At 37.1% G+C, this 24,591-nt stretch overlaps 1 protein-coding gene across 4 annotated transcripts in view; it reads left to right on the top strand.

The window, feature by feature from the left end:
• The window catches only part of LOC150106232 (voltage-dependent calcium channel subunit alpha-2/delta-3-like), a 2,133,114-nt gene that overhangs the window by 885,627 nt on the left and 1,222,896 nt on the right, over positions 1–24,591 (top strand). For all 4 annotated transcript variants that reach the window (XM_090393048.1, XM_090393049.1, XM_090393047.1 and 1 more), the window contains one exon: positions 2,877–2,933. In XM_090393048.1, coding sequence (XP_090249174.1) covers positions 2,877–2,933 — 57 coding nt within the window. The remainder of the gene's footprint in view (positions 1–2,876; positions 2,934–24,591) is intronic.

Below are 24,591 nucleotides of genomic sequence, written 5' to 3'. Positions count from 1 at the left end.
CACTTAACTAATCTAAACCTGAACATATGCCATGGAAAGGTCTCATCTCACAATACTGCTTCAAAATCACTGCCACTATGTCTCCCTTGCATCTCTTCATTGTGTGGGCATAACTTTTTTTCTGTAATCAACATTCCACTTTTTTTTTTTTAGCATTTCTATCTTCTTGAAAAAATCATACTCTTCCATCTGTTGTTTTTTAGTCACATTAAATGAAGAATAGCTGGTTTCTTTTATTATTATTATTATTATGTGACACCTCCAAGGAGTCCGAAGACCCATCGCAGGAAGAATGTTTGTGCCTGAAGTAATTTCAGGACTGGAGCAACTTGTGGCAAAGATGGTATGCCTTCATATCACTTGCCTTAGTATCCCATAATGCAAAGCATATCTCCTTTCGGAGATGTATATTGCTATGCATTAAGGGAAGGGCTACTACTCAGACTGGTTTCGACCTTTATTGAGGTCTCATCAGTGGGAGCCAGACCCAGAGATTGTGATACCAAGGTGGAAGTAATGCACATGTCATATTTCTATATATGAGTTGCCAAAAGGTGTCACACCTTATTATTAAAATTCTCTGGATTAGAGATAGTTGATGGAAGTTGTTTGCCACTTGGTTACACTATGAATTATATATTTGGTTTAATCCTTTATCCAAATGTAAGCAAACAATGTTTGCACCTGAAGTAATTTCAGGACTGGAGCAACTCGTGGCAAATGTGGCATGACTTCACATCACTTGCCTTAGTATCCCATAATGCAAAGCACATCTCCTTGCAGACATGTATAATGCTATGCATCAAGGGAAAGGTCACTACCCACACCAGTTTTCCTGTTTAAGTGCAGGATTACCTCTCCAAAAACTCGTGCAATCACTCAGATCACCCAATGACCTGAGTGATCATTTAACTCAGCATTGCTCCCCATTCCAGTGGCAGGCTCAACCCACCACCAAGCAGAGCCATAATCTCAGCAGTGGCCCCACTCAGAGAAGGCAAAACCCTACCCCCTAGCAGAGCTCAGGGAAAGCACCACCTCTTCTGCTCAAAAGCACATCCGTGAGAGCCAGACCCGGAAACAGCAATAGCCGAGCCTCGGTTAAAACTTCATTGGCTACAGCATTGCCACAACCACTTCTGCACAAAAGCACATCAGTGGGAGCCAGACCAAGAGGTTGTGATACCAAGGTGGAAGTAATGCAGAAGTCATGTTTCCATATACAAATTGCCAAAGGTGTCACACCTTATTATTAAAATTCTCTGGATTAGAGATAGATAGTTGATGGAAGTTGTTTTCCACTTAGTTATGCAATGAATTATATATCTGCTTTAATCCTTTATCCAAGTGTAAGCAAACGATGTTTGCTTTGGATTATATATCTGCTTTAATCCTTTATCCAAGTGTAAGCAAACAATGTTTGCTTTGGATTATATATTTGGTTTAATCCTTTATCCAAATGTAAGCAAACAATGTTTGCCTTGGATAAAGGATTAAGCCAAATCAGAAGCATAGCTAGGGAGGACGGGGGGGGTCTGCCCTGGGCAGCACTTTGAACCTTTTTTGAACTTTTGCAGTTAATTCTAAATTATAGTCTCGAGAACTCAGTTCGAAATATTGTAATGTTAATACAAATTTTCCTCACAATTGCTGTAAGTGTTGCTAGTTGTGAGAGGATTTCTAAAAAAATTGGTTAAGAATTACCTACATTACTATGAAATAGACTTCCTCAATGTCATTGATGATTTTGCTAACAGAAAAGCATGAAAAATAACATTTTAGAATGTTGAAATTAAAGTTTTACTTCGAAAATAAACATAGTGTTTTAATTTATTTCCCTAAATATCGTTTTGACTTTTTGTAGTATTTTTGGTGTGTATTGAGAGGGGTGACAAACTCAGTGACCGCCCCAGGCAGAAAGCTCTAGCTACACCACTGAATCAAATATATAATTCATTGCATAACCAAGTGGAAAACAACTTCCATCAACTACCTCTAATCCATAGAATTTTAATAATAAAGTGTGACACCTTTTGGCAACTTGTATATGGAAATATGATCTGTGTATTACTTCCACCTTGGTATCACAATCTCTGGATCTGGCTCCCACTGATGAGACCTGAATAAAGGTCGAAACCAATCTGGGTAGTGACCCTTCCCTTAATCCAGAGTATTGTACATTGTCCTCAAGGAGATGTGCTTTGCATTATGGGATACTAAGGCAAGTGATGTGAAGTCATATCACCTTTGCCACGAGTTGCCTAAGTCCTGAAATTACTTCAGGTGCAAACATTGTTTGCTTACACTTGGATAAAGGATTAAACCAAATATATAATTCCTTGCAAGTTACAGTAACATAATGAATGATATTGTGTGTCAATTCTTGTTAAAGCCAATGAAAAAACTTAAAAAGTTTCAAACTAGAGCAAACCAAGGCAACTTTGATATCAAAAGTTATATTATCATAAGCTCTCTGGTAAATTTTGAAATTATTAAGTTTCTACATCTGGATATAACAAGAATTTATACATGCTTTCCATTTCAATTTACAAAGTTATTTACAAGGAGGGTAGGGGCTGTTAAATTCTGATAAACATCTAGAACAAAAATGATATTAAAGCAACTGATATAACCACAAGAACAGACATATCTTAAAACCTTTTACCCTCCATTGGGGATTAAAGGGTTTTAAGGTATGTATGTATGGGGATTAAAAGGTTTTAAGATATGTTCTTTCTTGAGATTATATCAGTTGCTTTAATATCATTTTTGTTCCACGTGTTTATCAGAACTTTCCAATCCCCCCCCCCCCCCAATTGTATAATAATATGTTATGTAAATGAGAACTTTTATATAATTATATAATTGTATTTCAGACAATTCAACTTGTGACGACTGTAGCTACACCTGTGTATGCAATACGCACTTACAAGGTACTGTTACCTTATTTGATTCTCGATTAAATTACAATAATTAATGGAATAATTTCAAAGCTTATAAATTAATCTCAATTTCATGTAATGTTTGAGTAGTTTAAAAAACAAAGTCTTCTACTGATGTAAACCTTTTGATATTTATAATAATGGATCCAAATACCAGTACTATAATAATGGAATACTACTGTAAAAATAATGATTTTTATAGTATTTCTCTTTTATAATTGAAATTGAGAAATATGATATGTTAAACCAATGTTGCAAACTATGTAACTATTTAACTTAAAATATTTTGCTAGAATTTACTGTACCAAAAACTGTCTGAATTGTCTTTCATTATTACTATTATTATTATTAACACCAGTCCTCCATGGTGTCAAAAGATTTATCGTGGGAGGCAAACACTGTTACACACAAAGCCCATCAAAGTGTGCTTTAAACTCCCTGCATGTATCTCCATTCACCACAACAAGCAATGCATTCGACTCACCAACCACTCTCCATGAAAAGAACCTGCTCCTTATGTCCATGCTCATATCCAACTTGTACAGTTTCTAGATATATCCCTTTGTTCTACACCTCCCATTGTATGAAAAATTTCTTCCACTTTTCCCTGATAACACCATATTACGACCCTCAATCATATCCCCTCTCTTTCTCCTATTCACTTTGCTTTGCAAACTGCATTCCCTTAATCTGTCCTCATATCCCACATTCCAAATACATTACAACCTTAGTCTTCTCTGAACCTTTTCTAATATATCCTGATTACCATGAAAACCAAGGAACCAAATCTGTGCAAGATAATTCATATGAGGCCTGATCAAAGCTTTATACAATGCAACCAAAACCACTTTTTTTTGACAAGATAAGGGCCTCAGTATCACTGTCATAATCGGATATGATGTCTTTACAACTTGTACAATGTGACCTCTAAATTTCAGATCCTTGACTACCACCACTCCAAGGTCTCTTGTACCCCTCCACTTTTCATCCCATTATTGCTTACCAAATTTCAAAACCTTACACTTCGCAACATTGAATTGACAGCTCCACAATGTTCCTACTCTTATAATTTATTTAACTTGTCCTGTAAGGCCACAACATCTGCTCGATTCCTCATCACTCTACCCACTTTTGCATCATTGGAAACAGTTGTATAAGGCCAGTTAAACCTCCCAATATCATTAATAAACAAATTAAATAACAATGGTCTCAAAACAGATCCCTGTGATACACCACTAGTGACTTTTCTCTTTTGAGATAGTGTCCCAACCCACTGTACACACAAATTTGCTGATTCCTATCTGATAACTAGTCACCTATCTGACTCATTAGTCACTGTTATTTGATCCCATCTACTTCAGTTTCGTGACCAACTTGTGGTGTGGCAGTCTATCAAAAGTCTACAAAATCTAAGTATACCACTGTACGTTGGCACACCCAGAGAGGGGACAAGGGACCTGACCCCCCCCCCCAATAAGAAAAAGGAAAAAAAAACTAGAAAAATTTCCAAAAATCTTTTCCTAATTAAAATTCATTTTTTTAAAAAAATGTATGTTGTGTCGTGTCTTCTATTTCTATGCTACTTATGAATTAGCAGCCACATAAGGTGGGAATACCCTATAGCTCTTGGGAATTCTGGCCACTGTGAACGTAAGGCGAACGAAGTAGTGCTTGAGCGCTCGTTTGCCTGAGCCGAGCCAGAGGAGATCACAGGTATCATGTATTCGGTGATCACTGCAAATGCTTAGTCATAGCTCGTATGCAATGCATAGTGTGTATTCTCAAAGTGTCTACTCAACTCCCCCCCCAAGATTAAATCCTGAGTGTGCCACTGCCACTGTATATACCACTGTATACCCTTGTCCAATACATTCATCACCTTGTTATAGTACATAAACAGTTTGGTAAAACAGTACTTCCCTTTAACAAACCCATGTTCACAAGCACAAATAGCATTACTGTTAATAAATTTAGTTTAATCCTTTATCCAAGTGTGAGCAAACAAAGTTTGCCCCTGAAAGTATCTTCAGGACTGGGGTAAGGTGGTACAACACCAGGCAACTCGTTGCAAAGGTGGAGCAAGCTAACATCACTCCTATCTCAGTATCTCCCATAATGCAAAACACATCTCCTTGCGGATATGTATAATGTTATGCATTAAGGGAAGAGCCACTACCCAGACTTGTTTTAACCTTTATTGAGATCTCTTCAGTGGGAGCCAGGCCCAAGTGGAGATACCATGCAGAAGCATTGGGAAGGACATCTCTACCTATAGGAGTTGCAAACGGTGTGCCACCTTTTTATTAAATTACTCTGGATTTAGAGAAAGATGTTGAAAGTTTATTTTTCACTTGGTTAGACTATAATAAATTTAGTTTAATCCTTTATCCAAGTGTGCGCAAACAAAGTTTGCACCTGAAAGTATCTTCAGGAGTGTTTGTACCACCTTACCCCAGTCCTGAAGATACTTTCAGGTGCAAACTTTGTTTGCGCACACTTGGATAAAGGATTAAACTAAATTTATTATAGTCTAACCAAGTGAAAAATAAACTTTCAGCATCACTGTTATCAACTCACTTTTGTATCCTCCCTCTGAACAACCTCTCCAATACCTAAATTACAACTCCAGATATACAGATCGGTTCCATGAAAATTCATCGAAAACGCAATTCATTGAATGAACAATACATCGAATGACAATTCATCAAAAATGCAATTCATCGAAAAAACAATTGACCGAAAATTTTAGATAATGTTATGATAAAAGTGATCCATTTAGAACAAAAATTGAACCATGCAGACAGCTTCTTATATTGGCAACTTCTACTAATTCCGCTAAGTCAGAGAGTTATTGTAACACATAATTTCGACACATTATTTCTTTGTTGCCCCGAATATAGCTGAACTGAAAACAGTTCGACCTTTTCTTGTAAAAGTTTCAAGTAGAGAATCTGAGTAAAATTAATCCCATAATAATTGCTGTATTGAAGTCGCATATTGCTACTAGCAACAACAATGATAATGCAGCCTGTGTAGTTCAGTTGGTATAAATGAAGCTGTTTAGTTAGATAAACCTGGGTAGTTGGAATTCCTTTTACAACGTGCATGATTTTTATCAGTCATATTCAGCTAAAGGTAAGTTAGCAGGCATAATACAGAGATGGCTGGGCTTTTTCTCCAGGAAACAGGCAAATCAGTCTCATGAACAGATGTGAAACAGTTATCGGACAAGAAAGACTATAAGAAACCATATTGTTCTATAATTTTTTCCTATTAAAGTAGCATTGGTATCTCCCTATGCATGGTTCAGTTTTTGTTCTAAATGGATCAATTTTTTCATAACATTTTCGAAAATCGATGAATTGCATTTTTGACGAATCGTCCTTCGATTAATTGTTCATTTGATGAATTGCCTTTTCAATGAACTCTCTGGATACCATACAGATCAGCCTATAATTTTTTACCTTAGCCTTATCACCACCTTTGTGAAGTGGAACAATATTGCCTTCCTTCCACTCCTTTGGAACTTTGTGCAGTTGCAAGACTGTTGTTAAACAGGTAGGCCAAAGCTGACCCTAATTCCTGGGAACATTCCCTTAAGACATGTGGTGATATGTCATCAAGTCCTATTGCCTTATTAACATTAGCTTACTTAACTCCTCATATACCATTAAGAGATGACTTAATGGCTCGCTCACCATTAAGTCATCTCTCATTTCGGTCTGTGCAGTTGATCTTTTGATATCATATTGATGAATCAACACTCTGATGATATGCTCACTGAACATTTCAACTATGTTGTCTGCAATAGTTCCCCATTTCCCACTTTCATCCATTAACATCATCTTACCATAATCATTCTTTTTTCTACCTCCCACATATAGCAAAAATTCACGTAAATTGCTAATTTCTGTATGAATTGCATGTTTGTTGTCCTTATCAACTTATCCATTATTCTCTCCTACTCTTTACACTCTTTGTGCAACTGATAATTATTCATCTCATACTGCCTCCAAAGTGTCTCCATCCTCTAGATTTCATGCTTAATTTCCTCGTTTATCAATTTTATACCTACCTTATTCAGCTTTTTGAGCTTTGGAATATATAAAGACATTGATGCCGGTATGTATATCTTTGTCAGTTCCCAAGCAGCATTTATTTTCTTACCACTCATCTCCTCATCCCATGCTATAGCTTCAAGCTGTCTCCTAAGCTTGTCATAATCACCAGCCTTATGGCTAGCCACAAGTCAGGTGATCATGATAATTCTAACTAACTGGAGGGAAGTTCAAAACCCTACTCACAATTATAACCTCTGATGAAATAATCAGATATAAAACTTTCTATCTTCTCATTCCCTCCTTTATATAATTCTTTAGATATTTGTCTCCTAAGAACTTGAGAAATTAATTTTCCTTATTCCCAAATGCTGTCTCTTCATCATTCCAATCTATAATATCATAATTAAAATCACACATGATATGACCTTTCATATTAAAGTGAATTTCATTGCTTACACATGTAACAAAAAATTGTACAAAATTTATTCAAAAACTCCAATGTATTTCACCCAATGTTAAATGGGTATCATCAATGCGATGGACCACTAACTACATTCAAAAGATGAATCAAAATAAGGAGTCATAAATCAAGTGTACACTATTAGAGTTCAAAGGAACAATGTAGTAAGTGGCATAGATTAAAATATATAGATATATATATTTAAATGAATTATTTATTAAAAAAATAAAAAAGAAACTTATGAACAATTAATAGTGATCGCTTCTCAAACCTTGGATATTGGAATACAGTCTAATTAGTTCAGGTTTGGATGACTTCTTAGCATTTCAAATGTTTCAAAGAAAAGCTGATTGAATTAGAACTTGCTGGAGTGAAGACGTTTTACAGGTTTCAAAGAACTCTGTGCCAAGTGTCAATAGCACAAAAAGCAAGGCCAAACTTGTCAAATTTTATAAATGTAATACAGTATTGATGTTCTTCACTTCTAATCAAGGAAGAAACGCCAGTCTGGTTCCAAATAGGAAAGATGGCATGAGCAGGGCACTTGATAGACACATGGTAAGGAATGAGGTGGTAATGTATCCTTTCGAAACTGATGGATGAAAGAAGACAATTTTTGAGCCATTTTGAAGGAAGTATATAGATTGAATTTATGAAGAATCTCACTGTTTGTTCTGAAGTTCATTTAAGATAGGGTACTGAAATTCTTTTCACATGGGATTGTAGTCTGGTAAAACGATGATAATTATCAATAATTTTTTGAACTGTAGATTTGTTGTATCCATCACATATTAGATACAATAAGCACAGAGTGAGTTGTTTTGAACCAAACAAAACTTCTTCACTCCAGCAAGTTCAAATTCGATTCATCTTTTCTTTGAAACATGTGAAAAACTAAGGAATTGTCTTAACCTGAATATATGTACACACACACACACACACAGATATATATATATATGTGTGTGTGTGTGTGTGTGTGTGTGTGTGTGTGTGTGTGTAGGCTGTTCAATAAGTAATAAGACTATATTTATACAGAAAACAGATTACCTTTAATCGTCATCATTTACATTGTCTTTTTCGAAATAACTACTGTGAGACGCGATGCATTTGTCCCAACATTGCGTCCACTTCTTAAACGCATGTGAGAGTCCATTTTTTGAGAGTTCTTTCAAAACCGCCTCCACAGCTTTTACACATTCTTTGTTGCTTTCGAAATGGCGGCCTCTTAGTGGTTTCTTGAGCTGAGGAAAAAGCCAGAAATCGCATGGTGCGAGATCAGGACTGTATGGAGGGTGTAGCAGGATATCTGTGTTGTTCTTCTGCAAAACATCCACTACAACCAGTAATATGTGGCCTTGCATTATCGTGGTGCAATAAGAAGCCATTCTTCAGCAATGGATGCTTCCTTTTGACGTGCTTGATGATAATCGCCACTGTGTTGATCATTGTCTCTGTGATGGATGTTGAAGGTCTTCCCTCACGTTCAAGATCGTCCACATTTTGCTTTCCTTCCTTAAAAGTTTTATGCCAGCAAAAAACACTTGCCCTCGACATTGCTTCATCGTGGAAAGCTTCGCGTATCATGTTAAAAGTGTCCGATGCCAATTTTTGCAAACGCACACAAAATTTAATCGCATAACGCTGTTTCAAATACGCTTCCATTTTGAAGACTGGTCGCACCTCGTAGGCACGCCGATGAGCACTTGTTTAGTCATATGACACTCTGGCACATCAGCCCATATACGCAATTTATCAACCTCTTTTGTTAATACATACAGCAACATTTCTTTATTCCACAGAAATTAATATTGTGATGAGTGGTTTCGCCACAATAAAATTAGTCTTATTACTTATTGAACAGCCCACGTATATATATATATATATATATTAAATTAGGCAACTTATTACATTGTCCCTTTGAACACTAATAGTGTAACAGATTATACTTCACCTGCGACCAAGACACAAGCTAATATAAGCATGACATATGACTCATTACTTTGATTCATCTTTTGATTGCCCTTAGAAGTTTATCTCCCTGATGATGTTCACATAAGTTGGATGAAATGTATTGGAGTTTTTGAATAAATTCTATATAATTATTTGTTACATCTGTAAGCCGTGAAACTTATTTCCATATGTCTAGTGTGCATGATCCATTAAAGCTATTATTATTATTATTATTATTATTATTTGACCTCCAGGAGTCAGAGACTCGTTGTGGGAGGTACACACTTGCACACAATGCTCATCCAATTGTGTTTTAAACTGATTCAATGTGTCTACATTCACAACACACTCAAGCAATGCATTCCCTCACCAACCACTCTCCATGCAAAGAACCTCCTCATCACTCCTCTGCTCACACTCCCCCCTTATACAGTTTTCTGTGATGGCATCTTATTCACCCCCCCCCTCACATTCTATGAAAAATCTCTTCCATGTCAACCTGATAACAAGCCCTAAATAGCTTATATGTCTCAATCATATCCCCACTCCTTCCTATTCACAAGGCTTTGCAACGTATATTCTCTCAATCTCTCCTCCTACTCCACATTTCCAAAGACCAACGACCACATTTGTGAATCTTCTCTGGACCATTTCCAACATATCCTCGTAACTAGGAAAACCTGGTGAACAAATCTGTGCACAACCACATGGGCCCTGATCAAATCTTTATGCAATAGCATCATAACCTTTCTATTTCAGACTGTCAGGGTCTGCATCATTGCCATTATCCGATGTGACATCTTCACAACTTGTGCAATGTGGCCCCTGAATTTCGGGCTCTTGTCAACCATCACTCCTAGATCTCTCATTTTCTCACTAAGTGTATACTTTGCATCCCATCGTTGCTTACCAAATCTCAAACCTTACACTTTGCAACATTGGACTGACAGTCCAAATTAAATAACTATTCAAGTCCTCTTGTAAGGCCATGACATTGGTTGACACTGCATTGATCTCCTGAGTTTTGCATCATCTGAAAACAGCTGCATATCACTAATTAAACCCATCCCAGTATCATTAACATACAAACTGAACAACAATGGACCCAAAACTGACCCCTGCAGTACACCACTAGTGACCATCCTCTTTCAGGATACTACACCCCCATACTATACAACAGGATACTATACAACTTTCTGAAACCTATCTGGCAGCCAGTCACTGATCCATTTCAGAAGTCTGTTATCTGGTCCTATCTGTTTCATTTTGTTTAATAGCTTGTCGTGTGACAGTCTATCAAAAGCTTTTGCAAAATCTAAGTACACCACTGTATATGAATCTCCCTTGTCCAATGTATTTTTTACCTTGTTAGAATACATAGGTAAAGTGTCTGAAGTTTTTTTTTTACACTTGGTTAGACTATAAATTATATATTTAGTTTAATCCTTTATCCAAGCATAAGCAAACAAAGTTTGCGCTTGAAGTATCTTCAGGCGCAAACTTTGTTTGCTTACACTTGGATAAAGGATTAAACTAAATATATAATTTAAAAGATAGATAAGATATTGTGAAAAATGATCTCCCTTTAACAAACCAATGCTGATAACCACAGAGAATACTGCTGTTATCAACCCCTTTCTGCATCCTACATCTCACTCATCTCTCCAGTACCTTCACCACAATTCCAGATATACAGATTGGCCTATAATTTAAAGCTACAGTCTTACCACCTTTATGCAGTGTAACAATTTTCCTCTCCTTCCGCTCCCATGGATACTGTGCTGTTGCACGAATCTTATTAAACAAGCATGCCAATGCTTCTGCCAATTCCTTGGAACATTCCCTTAAGATGTGTGGTGATATGTCATCAAATCCAATCACCTTATTGACATCAAGTTTATTTATTTTGTCAAATACCTTCTGCTCACTCACAATTAAGCCTCATGATTCCACCATGATTAGAATGAAACACCCTTATAAATTGATCACTGAATACCTGAACAATGTCTTCCACAGTAGTTACCATTCTACCATTTTCATCCATTAACATCATCTTACCATGATCTTTCTTCCTTGTACTTGCCACATATCTATAAAAACTTTCTAGGGGTTTTCTTCGCCTGATTTGCATATTTCTGCACATAATGCACTTTTCTTCCTTACTAACTGAGTCACTCTCCTACTTCTTCTTTTTTGCTCTTCATATAACTGAGTATTACCATTATTCATCTTCTACTTCCTCCAAAGTACATTTTTTCCCCAGCTTTCATGCTTGAGCTCAACATTCATTCATTTTATACCTATCTAATTCAGCTTTTTGGAATACATAAGCACATTTATGCTGTTATGTATTTCTTTATCAGTTCCCATGCAGGATTTATTTCCTTACCACTCAACACCTCATTTCATGTTAAAGTTTCAAGCTGTCTCCTAAGCTTGTCATAATCACCAGACTTATAATTCCGCATATATCCTTTCCTCACAAAAGTCTGCATATGGCTAGCCATTACCCAGGTGATCACTTCATGATCACTCTCATCAACTGGAGGAAAGTGTGAACCACCATTCAGAATTACATGCTCTGATGAAATGATCAGATCTAAAACTCTCGATCATTGCATGCGCTCCTTCACGTGCTGCCTCAGATAGTATTCTCTCAAGAACTCAAGAAATTCATTTTTCATTCATTCATTCCACTAAATGTCTAATATCACTGCTCGTATTCCTAATTTATTTTTCATTTTAAAATAATACTTTCTTCAAATCATACATTCCAGCAATTTCATGCTCTATTGCTCCAATAATCCTGTAAGGTATGGCAAAACAACAGTTAGTATGCTAACTCTTGTTTTGCCACACCTTAATTCCATTTCCTCATTCATACTTTTTTTTGCTCCTATATCACTTACTTTTGCTTCTTCATTCTTGAATTCTTTCACTTTCTCAGTCTCTAGATTTCGTTCTGTTCTTTCATTTACTCTAACTTTCATTCCTTCAGTCTATTTCATATCCATTATCTCACAGTCTATTAAATACCATGCTTTTTACAAATCCATACCTTCTTTTGTTTCCTGTTCACTCTTTCCAGAAACATATCTTTCACATTTTGCCACGCATACATGTCTATGCGTGCACTCATGACAGTGAATTATTTTCAAATAGTCTATGTCATTCAAGGTAAGATTGAGAAATTCAATAGAAACAAAAGTCAGCAACAATCTAAGCTATCAAAAATAAACAGTAGTATACTAAAATGCAAGCAATATTCTCAATTATTACTCAAAATACCACTGATCCTTTCCAGAACACTTTACCAATGGCAAACACATGGCAGAGCTTCCATAGCTCAGTCAGTATAGATGAAGTCCTTTGGTCGGAAAGACCTGGGTTCTATTCCCATCCCCTCCAAGAACATCATCCTTGGTGGAGGGGACCTCCCAGTGATGGTACTGGCCCTTTTCATTCTTCCTCTTTTTCTTTGCTTTTCTTCCCATATTCTTCACTCTACTTCTCCTGAGTCTTTTTCACTATCATTTTTTCCAGACCACCAACGCCCTGCTGTCCTGTTTGCCATGTGGTGCAACCTGTGGACATCCGGAAAGGTAGTGTTGCACTACTTTAATCCCTGCTTCGACAAGACGGGCAGTCCTGGATGGCCCAGCCAGGATCAAATGGCTAGTGGGCTTGCCTGCAAGGGTCAACGGTGTTAGTGCCGGTATAGCATTTGGGGTGGCCCTGGCGTTCCACTCCTGAGCGCAGTCATTGCTTGCCAGAGAAGAAGGCGTCCATGTGTGGCCCCATGGTGGGTGGCTAGCTCTTGCACTGAACCAAAAACTTCTTGAGCATGAATCCTTCATCCTCAAATGTTTCAGGGGTCCTAACAAAGTCTCAACCAAATACTGATACCGTAGATACTGCATATGGAAACAGAAGTAAGAAACAAAAGCTATATGATGCTAACATAAGTGTACCAACATTTTTAATCATTCATGCTACAGGTGAAAAACCAATAGGGAAAATGTCATCCTTCTTTATTCAAAAAGGTTTAGAAGGACTGGCAGGACCTCCCAAAACTGTTAAGAAAGTGCGTTCTGGTGATGTCCTTGTGGAAACGTTGTGTCAGCAACATTCCAAGAAACTACTGAGAGCAACAACAATGGGTGGAATAGAAATTACAGTAACACCTCATAAAACACTTAACTCCTGTAGAGGAGTGATATCAGAATGGGATCTCCTTGAGGTTCCTGATGAGGAGATATGTTCAGAACTTAAAGATCAAGGAGTGACAAGTGTGAGGAGCATCCTGATACGTAGGGATGGTCACCTAGTTCCAACCAAGAACATCATCCTTACTTTTGATACACCTAAGACTCCTACATCTATAAAAGCAGGTTATCTCAGCATACATCCCTAACCCACTGAGATGCTTTAAATGTCAGAGATATGGACATGTCCAAACTGCCTGTTGTGGTTCTACTACTTGTGCTCGATGTGGTAGTAAAGAGCATGATAACAAATCTTGCTGTGCAAAAAAAGCTAAATGTGTCAACTGTCAGGGAGATCATCCAGCTTACTCTCGTGCATGTCAGAAATGGAAAAATTAAAAAGAAATACAAAGAATGAAAACAGAGCAAAACATAACATACCAGGATGCAAAAAGAAAACTAACAACTCTCACACCTGCTCTGAGATTCTATTATGCTGAGAAGGTAACAATTAAAAAAGTGACAGTAGCAACTCAAACTTGTATGTCTGTTCCACCATCTGATAATTTCACCATACCTGCACCTTATGATCACAAGTACTTCTCTGTTGAACGCATCAATCATATGACCTTATGGCTTTACTCCAGAGACAACTCCAAAAATGATCCCACTCAATGAAAACCCACTTGTCAAAAAAATTATGACAAAGATATCACTTAAAGATAAACCACCAGATAATTCCACAGAAAAAATGGACACTTCAGTACATGGTGCAAGTAAAACTAAACTTACCAACTGACCCTACCACATCAGACGTGTTGAATACTCTACCAGAGGAAGAGATGGACACTGGCCATCCATACTTCCCCAAAACAATTGATAAATATAAATATGACAAAGGTAAGCCTTCAACCTCCAGAAAACCAGACAAGTCTATAAAACCAAAACAATAGGAAAATTTGTACAATGGAACTGTCATGGATTTTCACCAGAATATCGATGATATCAAGATTTTGTTGCAGAAGCACAAACCTTTCTGTTTCTGTCTACAGGAATCATACTTAAGAATGTACTTCCACTGTTGTACACAAGGATAGAATTGGAGGTGGTCCTGCTTATGGAGTAGCTATCCTAGGGAGGGCAGTCATATTTCTTTCCATTAGGTCCAAATGAATACGCCTCTGGAAGCAGTAACGATTTGCTTCTCTGTGGGATTTCTTATTACAGTATGTTCAATTTATTTACCACCAAGTGGTGAGTTAAATGAAATTGATCTTGATAACCTTATCTCGCAACTGCCTAAACACATACTTTTGATGGGTGACTTTAATGGTCACAATACTCTATGGGGTAGTGCTAACACAAACTAATAGACGAGGAGGTCGAATCATTGAAAGAATTTCTGATAATAATAACCTCTCCCTTTTAAATAATAAACTCAATACTTTCTTCCATATGCCTACCCATTCATATTCTGCAATTGATTTTACAATCTGCTCCCCTTCCATTCTTCCACTGCTAACGTGGGATGCTGAGGAGAACATATATGGAAGTGATCACTTTCCTGTTCTTTGCACAATGTCTTCACAAGGAGCTATGTTCACTCACACGGATACCTATATGGAAAATGGACCAGGCTGACTGGAACACTTTCTCTCATCTCGCAAAATTTAATACTGATGCCATCAGTCAAACACCTATCAATGAAGTGGTAAAATATATAACAGAGTGCATTGTCCAGGCAGCAACAGCCTCAATCCCAAAAACATCATCTCAGTTTCCACTCTATCCAAAGCCTTGGTGGAACCCAGAATGTCAGACAGCCAAAAATGATCAGCACAGAGCATGGGATATATTTCGTAGATATCCCACCACATTAAACCTTACAGCTTTCAAGCATGCTCAAGCCAAAGCATGCTATGTGAGATGTTAGAGTCAAAAACAATCATGGATCCAATTTACTACATCAGTTAATCAAATGACCAGTCCAAAAATTGTATGGGATAAAATCTGGAAAATGAAAGGCAGATATAGAACACATTGTTTGTCTACATTAGAACATAATGGAAGTGTTATTGCTGAACCGAAAGACATTGCAGACACTATGGGAGAAATTCTCGGCAACAGCTTCATATTCTCCTGAATTTTTAATTCTGAAAGAACAGCAAGAAAAACAAAGGCTAAATTTTTCAACCAATGTTCTTGAGCAATACAATCAGCCATTTGTTAAGGAGGAACTAAAAACAGCTCTCCTCCTATCCCATCCTAGTGCAGTGGGGCCTGATGACATCCATTATGAAATGATAAAACATCTACCATCATCTTCTATCGATCTCTTCTCTTACTATGCAATAGAATACTTGTAGAGGAAGAGTTTCCAAATTCTTGGCATAAGTCAATTGTCATTGCTATCCTAAAACCAGGAAAAGATACAATACAAGTAAATAATTATCAACCCATTGCTCTGACCAGCTGTCTTTGTAAGATACTAGAGAAAATGGTTAATGCCAGACTTCTCTGGTATTTAGAAAGCAACAATCTTCTCCCCAATACACAATGTGGATTCCGTAGACATTGCTCAGCTTTAGACCATTTTGTTTGTTTAGAAACTTGTATACAAGATGCATTTCTGAAGCAAGAACACCTTGTTTCAGTTTTCTTTTGACATGGAAAAAGCTTGTGACACAGCCTGGAGATATGGCATATTAAAAGACCTCTATAACCTGGGTCTTAAAGGACACCTTCCTGTGTTTATTAAAAACTTTTTTTTCAGGCGAATTTTCCAAGTCAGAGTGGGAAATACATCTCGATCAAGATATTTAGTGGGGTGTTGCTACAAACTAAGGAGCACAGAGGGTGGGGACCAGGAGATTTGAGCGTTGCAAGTGCAAGAAGAACGATTGTTATGGGAGATTTTAACTACAGCAGTATAGATTGGGGGAAGGAAGATGCATATAGCAATAAGGGAATGGAATTTCAAGAATTCTTGAGGGACAAATGTATTAGGCAACATGTAACAGAGGGAACAGGAGGTTCAAGAGTTTTGGATTTGGTTATAGCATCAGAAGAGCTGATAATAACTGAGATGACATCTCTCCTACCAGTTTGAGAGAGTGACCATATGGTTTTGACTTGGAAAATGAGTAGACATGCAGGAGTATCAAAGAGACGGGAACATATGTGGAATTATAAAGCAGGTAATTATAATAGTCTTAGACATCAACTTGGGAAGTTTCGTGCAGGGAGGAATTGGAATCCCGGGATATCATTAGTGCTTGGGAAATTGTGAAGGAATATTTGTTAGCAGCAATGGTAAGCTGTATTCCACGAGTGAAGAAGAGTACACAATTTGGAGTAAAGTGGATGACAAACAATATTAAACAGGAACTGCATGCGAAAAAGAGGCTGTGGAAGAGATATATGGAGACAGGTGAAAAGAAGATGCATGAAGAATATAAGACACAGGCTAGGAGAGTGATTAGTATGGTAAGAAAGGCAAAACTGGAATATGAGAAAAGATTGGCCCTAAGATCCAAAGAGAATCCTAGGGAATTTTTTTAGCTATGTTGCCAGTAGGAGGAGAAATGACTGTGGAAGAATGACATTGTGGGATAAAAATGGGAATAGAATGACTATTGCAGAGGACATAGTGGAATTGTTCAATGAACACTTTATTGGAGTATTTCATCCTGGAGGAGTCAATTTGAGGTTTAGAGGTGCAGGAGGAGAGTGTGTTCCACATACTGAGTACTCTGGATGTTAGTAAAGCTGTGGGACTGGATGGTATTTCATATAGAGTTTTGAGAGAATGTGATAAGGAACTGACAGTGCCCTTGACTTGTCTTTTCAATGAAAGTCTGGCTGCGGGAAAGGTGCCCATGGAATGGAAGGAAGGTGAGATAGTGCAATGCATAAGGGCAGTAGCAGACTGGAAGTGTCTAATTATAGCCAGTTTGTGTGTCATAGTCATTATAGTCAGTAGTTAGTAAGATCTTGGAGAAAGTAGTGAGGGACCATATACAGCATTGGGCAGATGAGGATAATGTTATCAGTGAGAGTCAACATGGATTTGTGAAGGGGCGCTCTTGTTTTAGCAATATGCTAGCCTTTTATGATAAAGTTACAAGAGTGTTAGATAAGGGAAAGGCATATACTGTCATTTTCCTAGATTTAGCAAAGGCATTTGACAGGGTGCCACATGATAAGCTGATATTCAAGTTGCAGCACATGGGTCTGGATGTCAGATTGGTCAACTGGATTCGGGATTGGCTGTCTAATAGGTATCAGAGTTGTGTATGGTGGAGCAATATCAAAGAGGCAGAAGATTACAAGTGGGATTACACAGGGCTCAGTACTAGGACCTATATTGTTTAACCTTTATATCAATGATATTGTCTGTGGATTGCAAGGGGATATTCGGTTGTTTGCGGATGATGGGAAACTCGGAAAGGTTATTAGTAATAGTGCAGATGTGGTAGCCCTGCAAGAAGATTTGAATAAGCTAGATAGATGGGCAAATGAATGGGGGTCGGTTTAATGCAGCAAAATGTAAGGTCTTGAGGTTTGGGACACATCGATGGGATGCTGCATACTCTATGGGAGGAGTTAAACTGGAGGAAGTAGGAGAGACAAGAGATCTGGGTTCGATGATTGATAGAAACCTGAAATTTAGGGGAGATATAGCGAAGGTAGTGAAGGTAATGCAGAGGATTGCTGCAATAATGAGAAGGACACTGACATGCAGAGATAAAATTGTTATTATTCCGTTGTATAAGACTCTGATCAGACACTACTTAGACTGCTGTTCTCAGATCTTGTCCTCAGGATTTGAAGGGGATAAATTAACTGTGGAAAGGGTACAAAGGCGGATAACAAAGATGTTGTCGGGACTGTACAATGTTAGTTATGAGGATCGGCTGAGGGAGTGTGGACTGCAGAGTTTGGTGGATAGAAGAAGGAGGGATGATGTGATTTAGACTTTTAAACTGTTGAGAAGTGGTTATAGGGTTGACACTGCGGAGTTCTTTCACTTGGTTGAACAGCGGGAAGGAGTGATGACAAGGGGCCATCCCTGGAAGTTACGAAAGGAAACTGTGAGAAAGACGGTGAGGAGTGGTTTCTTTGCATGGAGGGTGGTTGAACCATGGAATGCATAGCTTAATGGAGTGGTGAGAACGAGAACAGTCAATGAGTTTAAGGAGTAGCATGATAGACTTGACTTTGTGTTTCCTAGGAGGGACCTCCCTCGATTAGTCTTGATAGACTTGTGTTTCTTAGAAAGGACCTCTCACGATGAGTCTTTTGACTCCATGGTGGCCTGAATAATAATAATAATAATCTTTCCTAATATTGTATCCCAAAATAGTAATAGTGCAATAAAATTAAATTTTGTTAATATTTTTAGCAACATTTGAGCATTTGATTCAGCGTCTACTGTAACTTGCCTATGTCCATCACACATTTCATTAAGAAGTTGTATTATTAAAGGCATTTGATTTCGTAAGGCTTTTACCATGTTAGCTTTCACGGACCATCTCGTGTCACTTAAACCTTTAAGACAAACAGACAATTATTCCTTTAAAAGATCCCATCTACTAGTATAATTTACAAAAAAGTTAAACAATTGTTGAATTTTTCCAAAATATGATTTCATTTTAACAGATGTTTGTGCAGCATGAAAGCCTATTAAATTAAGGCTGTGACCAGTGGAATGAACAAACCTCGCCATATTCACTCTATTATCATATGACTGTCCTGTTATATTTCTAATATTTAATCCGTCTGATATTAACTATTTTTTTTGATGTCATTCGCAAGTGCTTCGCCAGTTTTTTCATGTGTCACAATAAAATCTATAAAGGTTCTTCAGTGCTACATTTATTCGTGTTAGGATCAATGCTAACATAGCACAAAATTTGAGTTATCTGTTCCTGATGAGAAGTGTCACGTGTGCTATCAAATAAAATAGAAAAATATTTCGCTTTTTGAATATTTGAAATAATATGCTGTCTAATTTTAGAAGCAACTATATTAATTATATAATGTTTTATTATAGGAGAGAAATGGTTAACTTGATTTTTCTTATGACTTTCAATATGTTGTGCAATAATAGGATCGTAATGACTAATTAATTCTATCGTGTTCAAAAATTTTCCACATTCTGGATGACCACTTTTTTCACAAGTTCCTCTCAAAGCATCATAATTTTTTACGCAGTACAGAATGGCATCCAAAATAACTTTTAAAATAAGCCTCCACTTTTCTTTTTCTTTTAAAATTGCTTCTTGTAATTCATCGTCTATAAAACCACCTTCCTTAACTTTTGATTCGAAAGTTTTCCATTTGATGTAATTTTTTTTATGATATAATGAATTTTCATGATGTGGTAACATAGGATTCAAATGCTGTCAGTCTCAAAAGCCTGCAGTTGTGCATATATTCTGATTTTTTCCAAAAAGAATACATGGAAAACAGAACAGGGCATCTTTTCGCTTGCAATATATCAACTAATTTCTGAGTACTTGTTTTCTGTTTGACATGGTTTTTACACACCATTTTTTATCAAAATGTTTTTTATCAGGATAAACACTCGGGTCCATGTTGAACAAACGTGTGTATGTTACTATTGGTTATGTACCATGTTGTGGGATCATTAAAATCTATTATTTTTGCATTATCAATATTTTCAAATTTAACATCCAGCATATAATTATCATTATTACATTGCTTCTCGATTTCTTGGTTTTGATGTTCAATTGTACTTTTCTCTTCTGTTTCAATTTCACATGAAACATGACTACTTGTAGAAGGCAGATTTAATTCAGTTGTTAAACTTGAATGAACTAGAGGTGTAGATGATTTTTTAATAAAAATATCAATTGGAGTTATATTTTTCTTTATATTTTCAATCTTCTGTTCTCTTTTTTTTTTTTTTTTTTAAACTGTGCACTGGAAGGTTTTTTTGGTGACATATTGTTTCTAGCAGTGTTTTTTAATTTAATTTAATTAATTAAATTAAAAATTTAATTTAATTTAATTTAATTTTAATTTAATTTGTGTTTTTATCAATATAATTATTTATAGTACTTACTCAGTATGCCAGTATGTTGTATATAAACAAAATTATCTGTCTTTTCCAGTATGTTTTGTTCCACAAAAGAGCGAAAATATCTAACAATAATTATGACACAGCAAAACACAACTGATCTTATGAATGACGACAAGATTAATAATAATTACATGATTTTTGAAATTCTCTCATCTACAAAAAGCAGAGATGAATGGAAATATTCAGGGTGGGAAGATTGTGATTTTCATTGGATCTTAGGTTTGATGGGTGTAAATAAGGGCTGGCGAATAATTTTTGTGAGCAGGTCACGACACAAGGGATTCAGGTAGATGGAATGATATCGAAGGAGGTCATAAATGGATTAAAATTATAATATGGAAGGTAATAAACTTGGGATGGGCAGATAGACACATTAGGAGGATAACAGAAGAATGTATTAGATTATCTATGCAAATATTTAGGATTAGAGGGGAATTTGGATATATAAAATTCTACAAAATCATAAATTGGGAAAATTCATTCATTAACCATGCTACCGGCCAAGATGTATATATACGTCCACATTTCCATGGATGCGAAGTGCATATTAAAATTGTAATACCATTGATATTACATTGAAATTTATGATAGATACGAAGCGTTTGAGGATGTGTATTTGATCTTTAATGGCCGGTAAGGTGTTAATAGTTAGTGGTGTGCCGGATCAATTTACTTGAGACAAAAACAAGAACAATTGCAAAGAAATGTTATGTTCAAGTGGTTCAAGTCATGATATTAGGTGCTGTCATTGCCATCTAACGCGAGATGAATTGGAACTCACCGGTGTTACCAAATGTAGCAGAATTCCACTGTGTTGCAGAATTTGTATGTCTAAAGCGGCATATTGCCGAAATTTAAAAATACAATATAAAATAGTGGACTTTTATATCTATTTATTTATTTTTATTTTTTACATTTTTTACATTTTGCACCCCAAACCTAGTTGCGCCAGTGGCAGGCGTCTCTTTCACCATGCTCTCGTTACTCCATTGAACTTCAGCATGCAATTGATCATGTTTCTCTGTGGGGTCTTAGTAATCGGTTTAGGTTTTCAACAGAAAAAAGTGTCTGTGTACACTTGTGTCGAAAATGCACTCTTCACCCAGATCCTGAATTAAGAATGGGTTGCACTATTATTCAATTAGCTACAGAAGCCAAGTTCTTCGGACTGATCTTTGACAGTAACCTTAGATTTCTAGCACACATTCATCAACTAAGAGAAAAGTGCAAGAGATCATTGAAGCTTATATCCTCTGCTGAGTGGGGTGATGATCAAGCTTCATTGCTCCATCTTTATCGTGCACTTATACGTTCAAAGCTGAATTACGGGTTTCAAGTCTATGGTTCTGCAACACAGAGTAACCTGCAATGGTGGGATTCCATCCATCATCAGGATATACGGATAGCTACTGGTGTATTTCACACATCATCCACTCAGAACTTTATATTGAAGCAAATGAACCAGCTCTGACGGAAACAATTGTCTCTTAATTATGCCCTAAAGATAAAGTCTCTCTCAGATCATCCTACATGGACTAGTCTCTTTTCTCTGCACTGGGAAGCTCAATACCACACACTTCAAACTGCCATATGTCCTTTTGGTAAGCGTGTTAAAGAGACTATGTAAGCTCTTGGTATAAATGTTGACAACATTGCCTACACTAAACATAGCAGCATCCCTCCATGGCAGGTTTGCACACCATCCAGCAACCTCTCACTTTGTCAGCTACAGAAATCTCATACTCCATCATCTGTTTACCTGCAATTGTTTAGTGCACACAGAGCAGCACACTCTGATTTCTTGCCTATCTATACTGATGGTTCAAGAACTAATACCCCTGTTGGCTGTGCTTTTGTGTTTCCTGACATTATTATCTCCAACCAGATCCCACCTGATTGCAGTAATTAAAAATCGTATACCATTCAGCTTGCACTTGTTCATATAAAAGAAAACTGCTACCAAAAGTGTATAATTTATGCACCCATTGAGCTCTTTTTTCAGGCTATCTCCTCTCCTATGTATAATCCACATCCAGTACTTTATGAGGTGTTACACATGTTTCATAAAATGAAAATCTTTAATTTTGATGTTCAGTTCTGTAGGATTCCCAGCCATTGGAATTAAGGGAAATGAGGCTGCAGATTCAGCTGTTAAATCAGCTCAAACTTTCTCCATGTAGGGTTTGACAGTACTATATACAGACTACAGATAGTTTATATGATCAAAGCTCATTGCTCAATGGCAGTCATCATGGCAGGAAGCATTAACAAGCAAATTATATTACACTAAACCTGAAATCAAGCATTGCGTTTCTACTCAACGAATAAAGAGAAGAGAGTAAGTTGCTCTCACTAGCCTCCACATAGGTCACAGTCATCTTACACATTCTTATTTACTGAGAGCTAATGACCCTCCCATGTGTGAAAATGCAATACACATCTCGCTATTTATCATATACTGGTAGAGTGCCAGCACTTTGCACGAGAGAGGAATGAAATTTTTGCCTACCTGGCCAGACCATATACACTCAGGCAGATGCTGACAGACTAGGGCAGATTATTATTATTATTATTACCACCCCAAGACCTCATGCAGTCAAAGACTCATCTGGGGGGTCCTTTTATCACCCACACAGCATATCATACCATGTTTTAAACACATTCAAACTCTCTGCAGACACCACATTCTCAGACAAGGCATTCCAATCATTCACAACTCTGCACGAAAAAAACCTGCCTCTCACTCCCTACACACACCCTCTTTATACAGCTTCCAGGGATGACCTCTGATTCTCCTCTGATCTCTCAATATTCTCTGTAAAACTTCTCCAGCATTGATCCTATAACAACCCCTTATCAACTTGTAGGTCTCTATCATATCTCACCTCTTCCACCTGTCCACCAGACTCTGCAAATTACATCTTCTCAATCTTTCCTCATAATCGACATTCCAGAGGTCAGAAACTACCTTAGTTATTCTCCTTTGGATCCATTGCAACATCTCTTCATCCTTCTGAAAACCTGGTGACCAAATCTGGGCACAATAGTCCATGTGTGGCCTAATCAAAGCCTTATACAAAGGAACAAGAATCTCCCTACTCCTACACGTCGTCCTCCGCATTATTCCCAGAAGCCTTTGTGTTGTGTTCACAATTTTGGCCATGTGTCCCCTAAATTTTAGATCCTTATCCACTATCACCCCCAGATCTTTATTTCTGCTACCTCCAACAATATATTCTCACCAAGCATAAATTCTGCATCCCATCTTTTTTCCAAATTTTAAAACGTTACATTTTACAACATTGAACTCGCATCCCCATTTCCGTGCCCAATCACTCAATCTATTCAAGTCTTCCTCTAAGGCCACAACATCTTCACTACACTTCATGGTTCGTCCCAACGTTGCATCATCTGCAAATAACTGAATATCTCCATCTTTTCGTGCAGAGTTGTGAGTGATTGGAATGCCCTGCCTGAGAGTGTGGTGTCTGCAAGTAGTTTGAATGTGTTTAAGACACGGTATGATGAGATGTGTGTGTAAGATAAAAGGACCTCCTAGATGAGTCTTTGACTCCATGAGGTCTTGTTTTAATAATAATAATAATAATAATAATAAATCTTCACCTATATAATTAATATACACGTTAAACAGCAATGGACCTAAAATAGACCCCTGAGACACTACACTGGTGACTTTTCTTTTCCTGGATATCGCTCCCACATACACAACTTGTTGATACCTATCAGATAGCCAGTCTCAAATCCAATGCACCAATCCAACCCCATCTGCTCTAGTCTGACTGTCAACCTGTCATGAGGTACTCTATCAAAAGCCTTTGCGAAATCCAAGTATATCACTGTGTAT

The sequence above is a fragment of the Typopeltis vanoorti genome, chromosome 5, assembly GCF_054136105.1.
Source record: "Typopeltis vanoorti isolate ZY-2024b chromosome 5, IOZ_Tvanoo_1.0, whole genome shotgun sequence".
In the NCBI taxonomy this organism is placed as follows: domain Eukaryota; kingdom Metazoa; phylum Arthropoda; class Arachnida; order Uropygi; family Thelyphonidae; genus Typopeltis; species Typopeltis vanoorti.
Note: the sequence above shows the minus strand (reverse complement) of the source record. Positions and strands in the feature narration are given on the sequence as shown.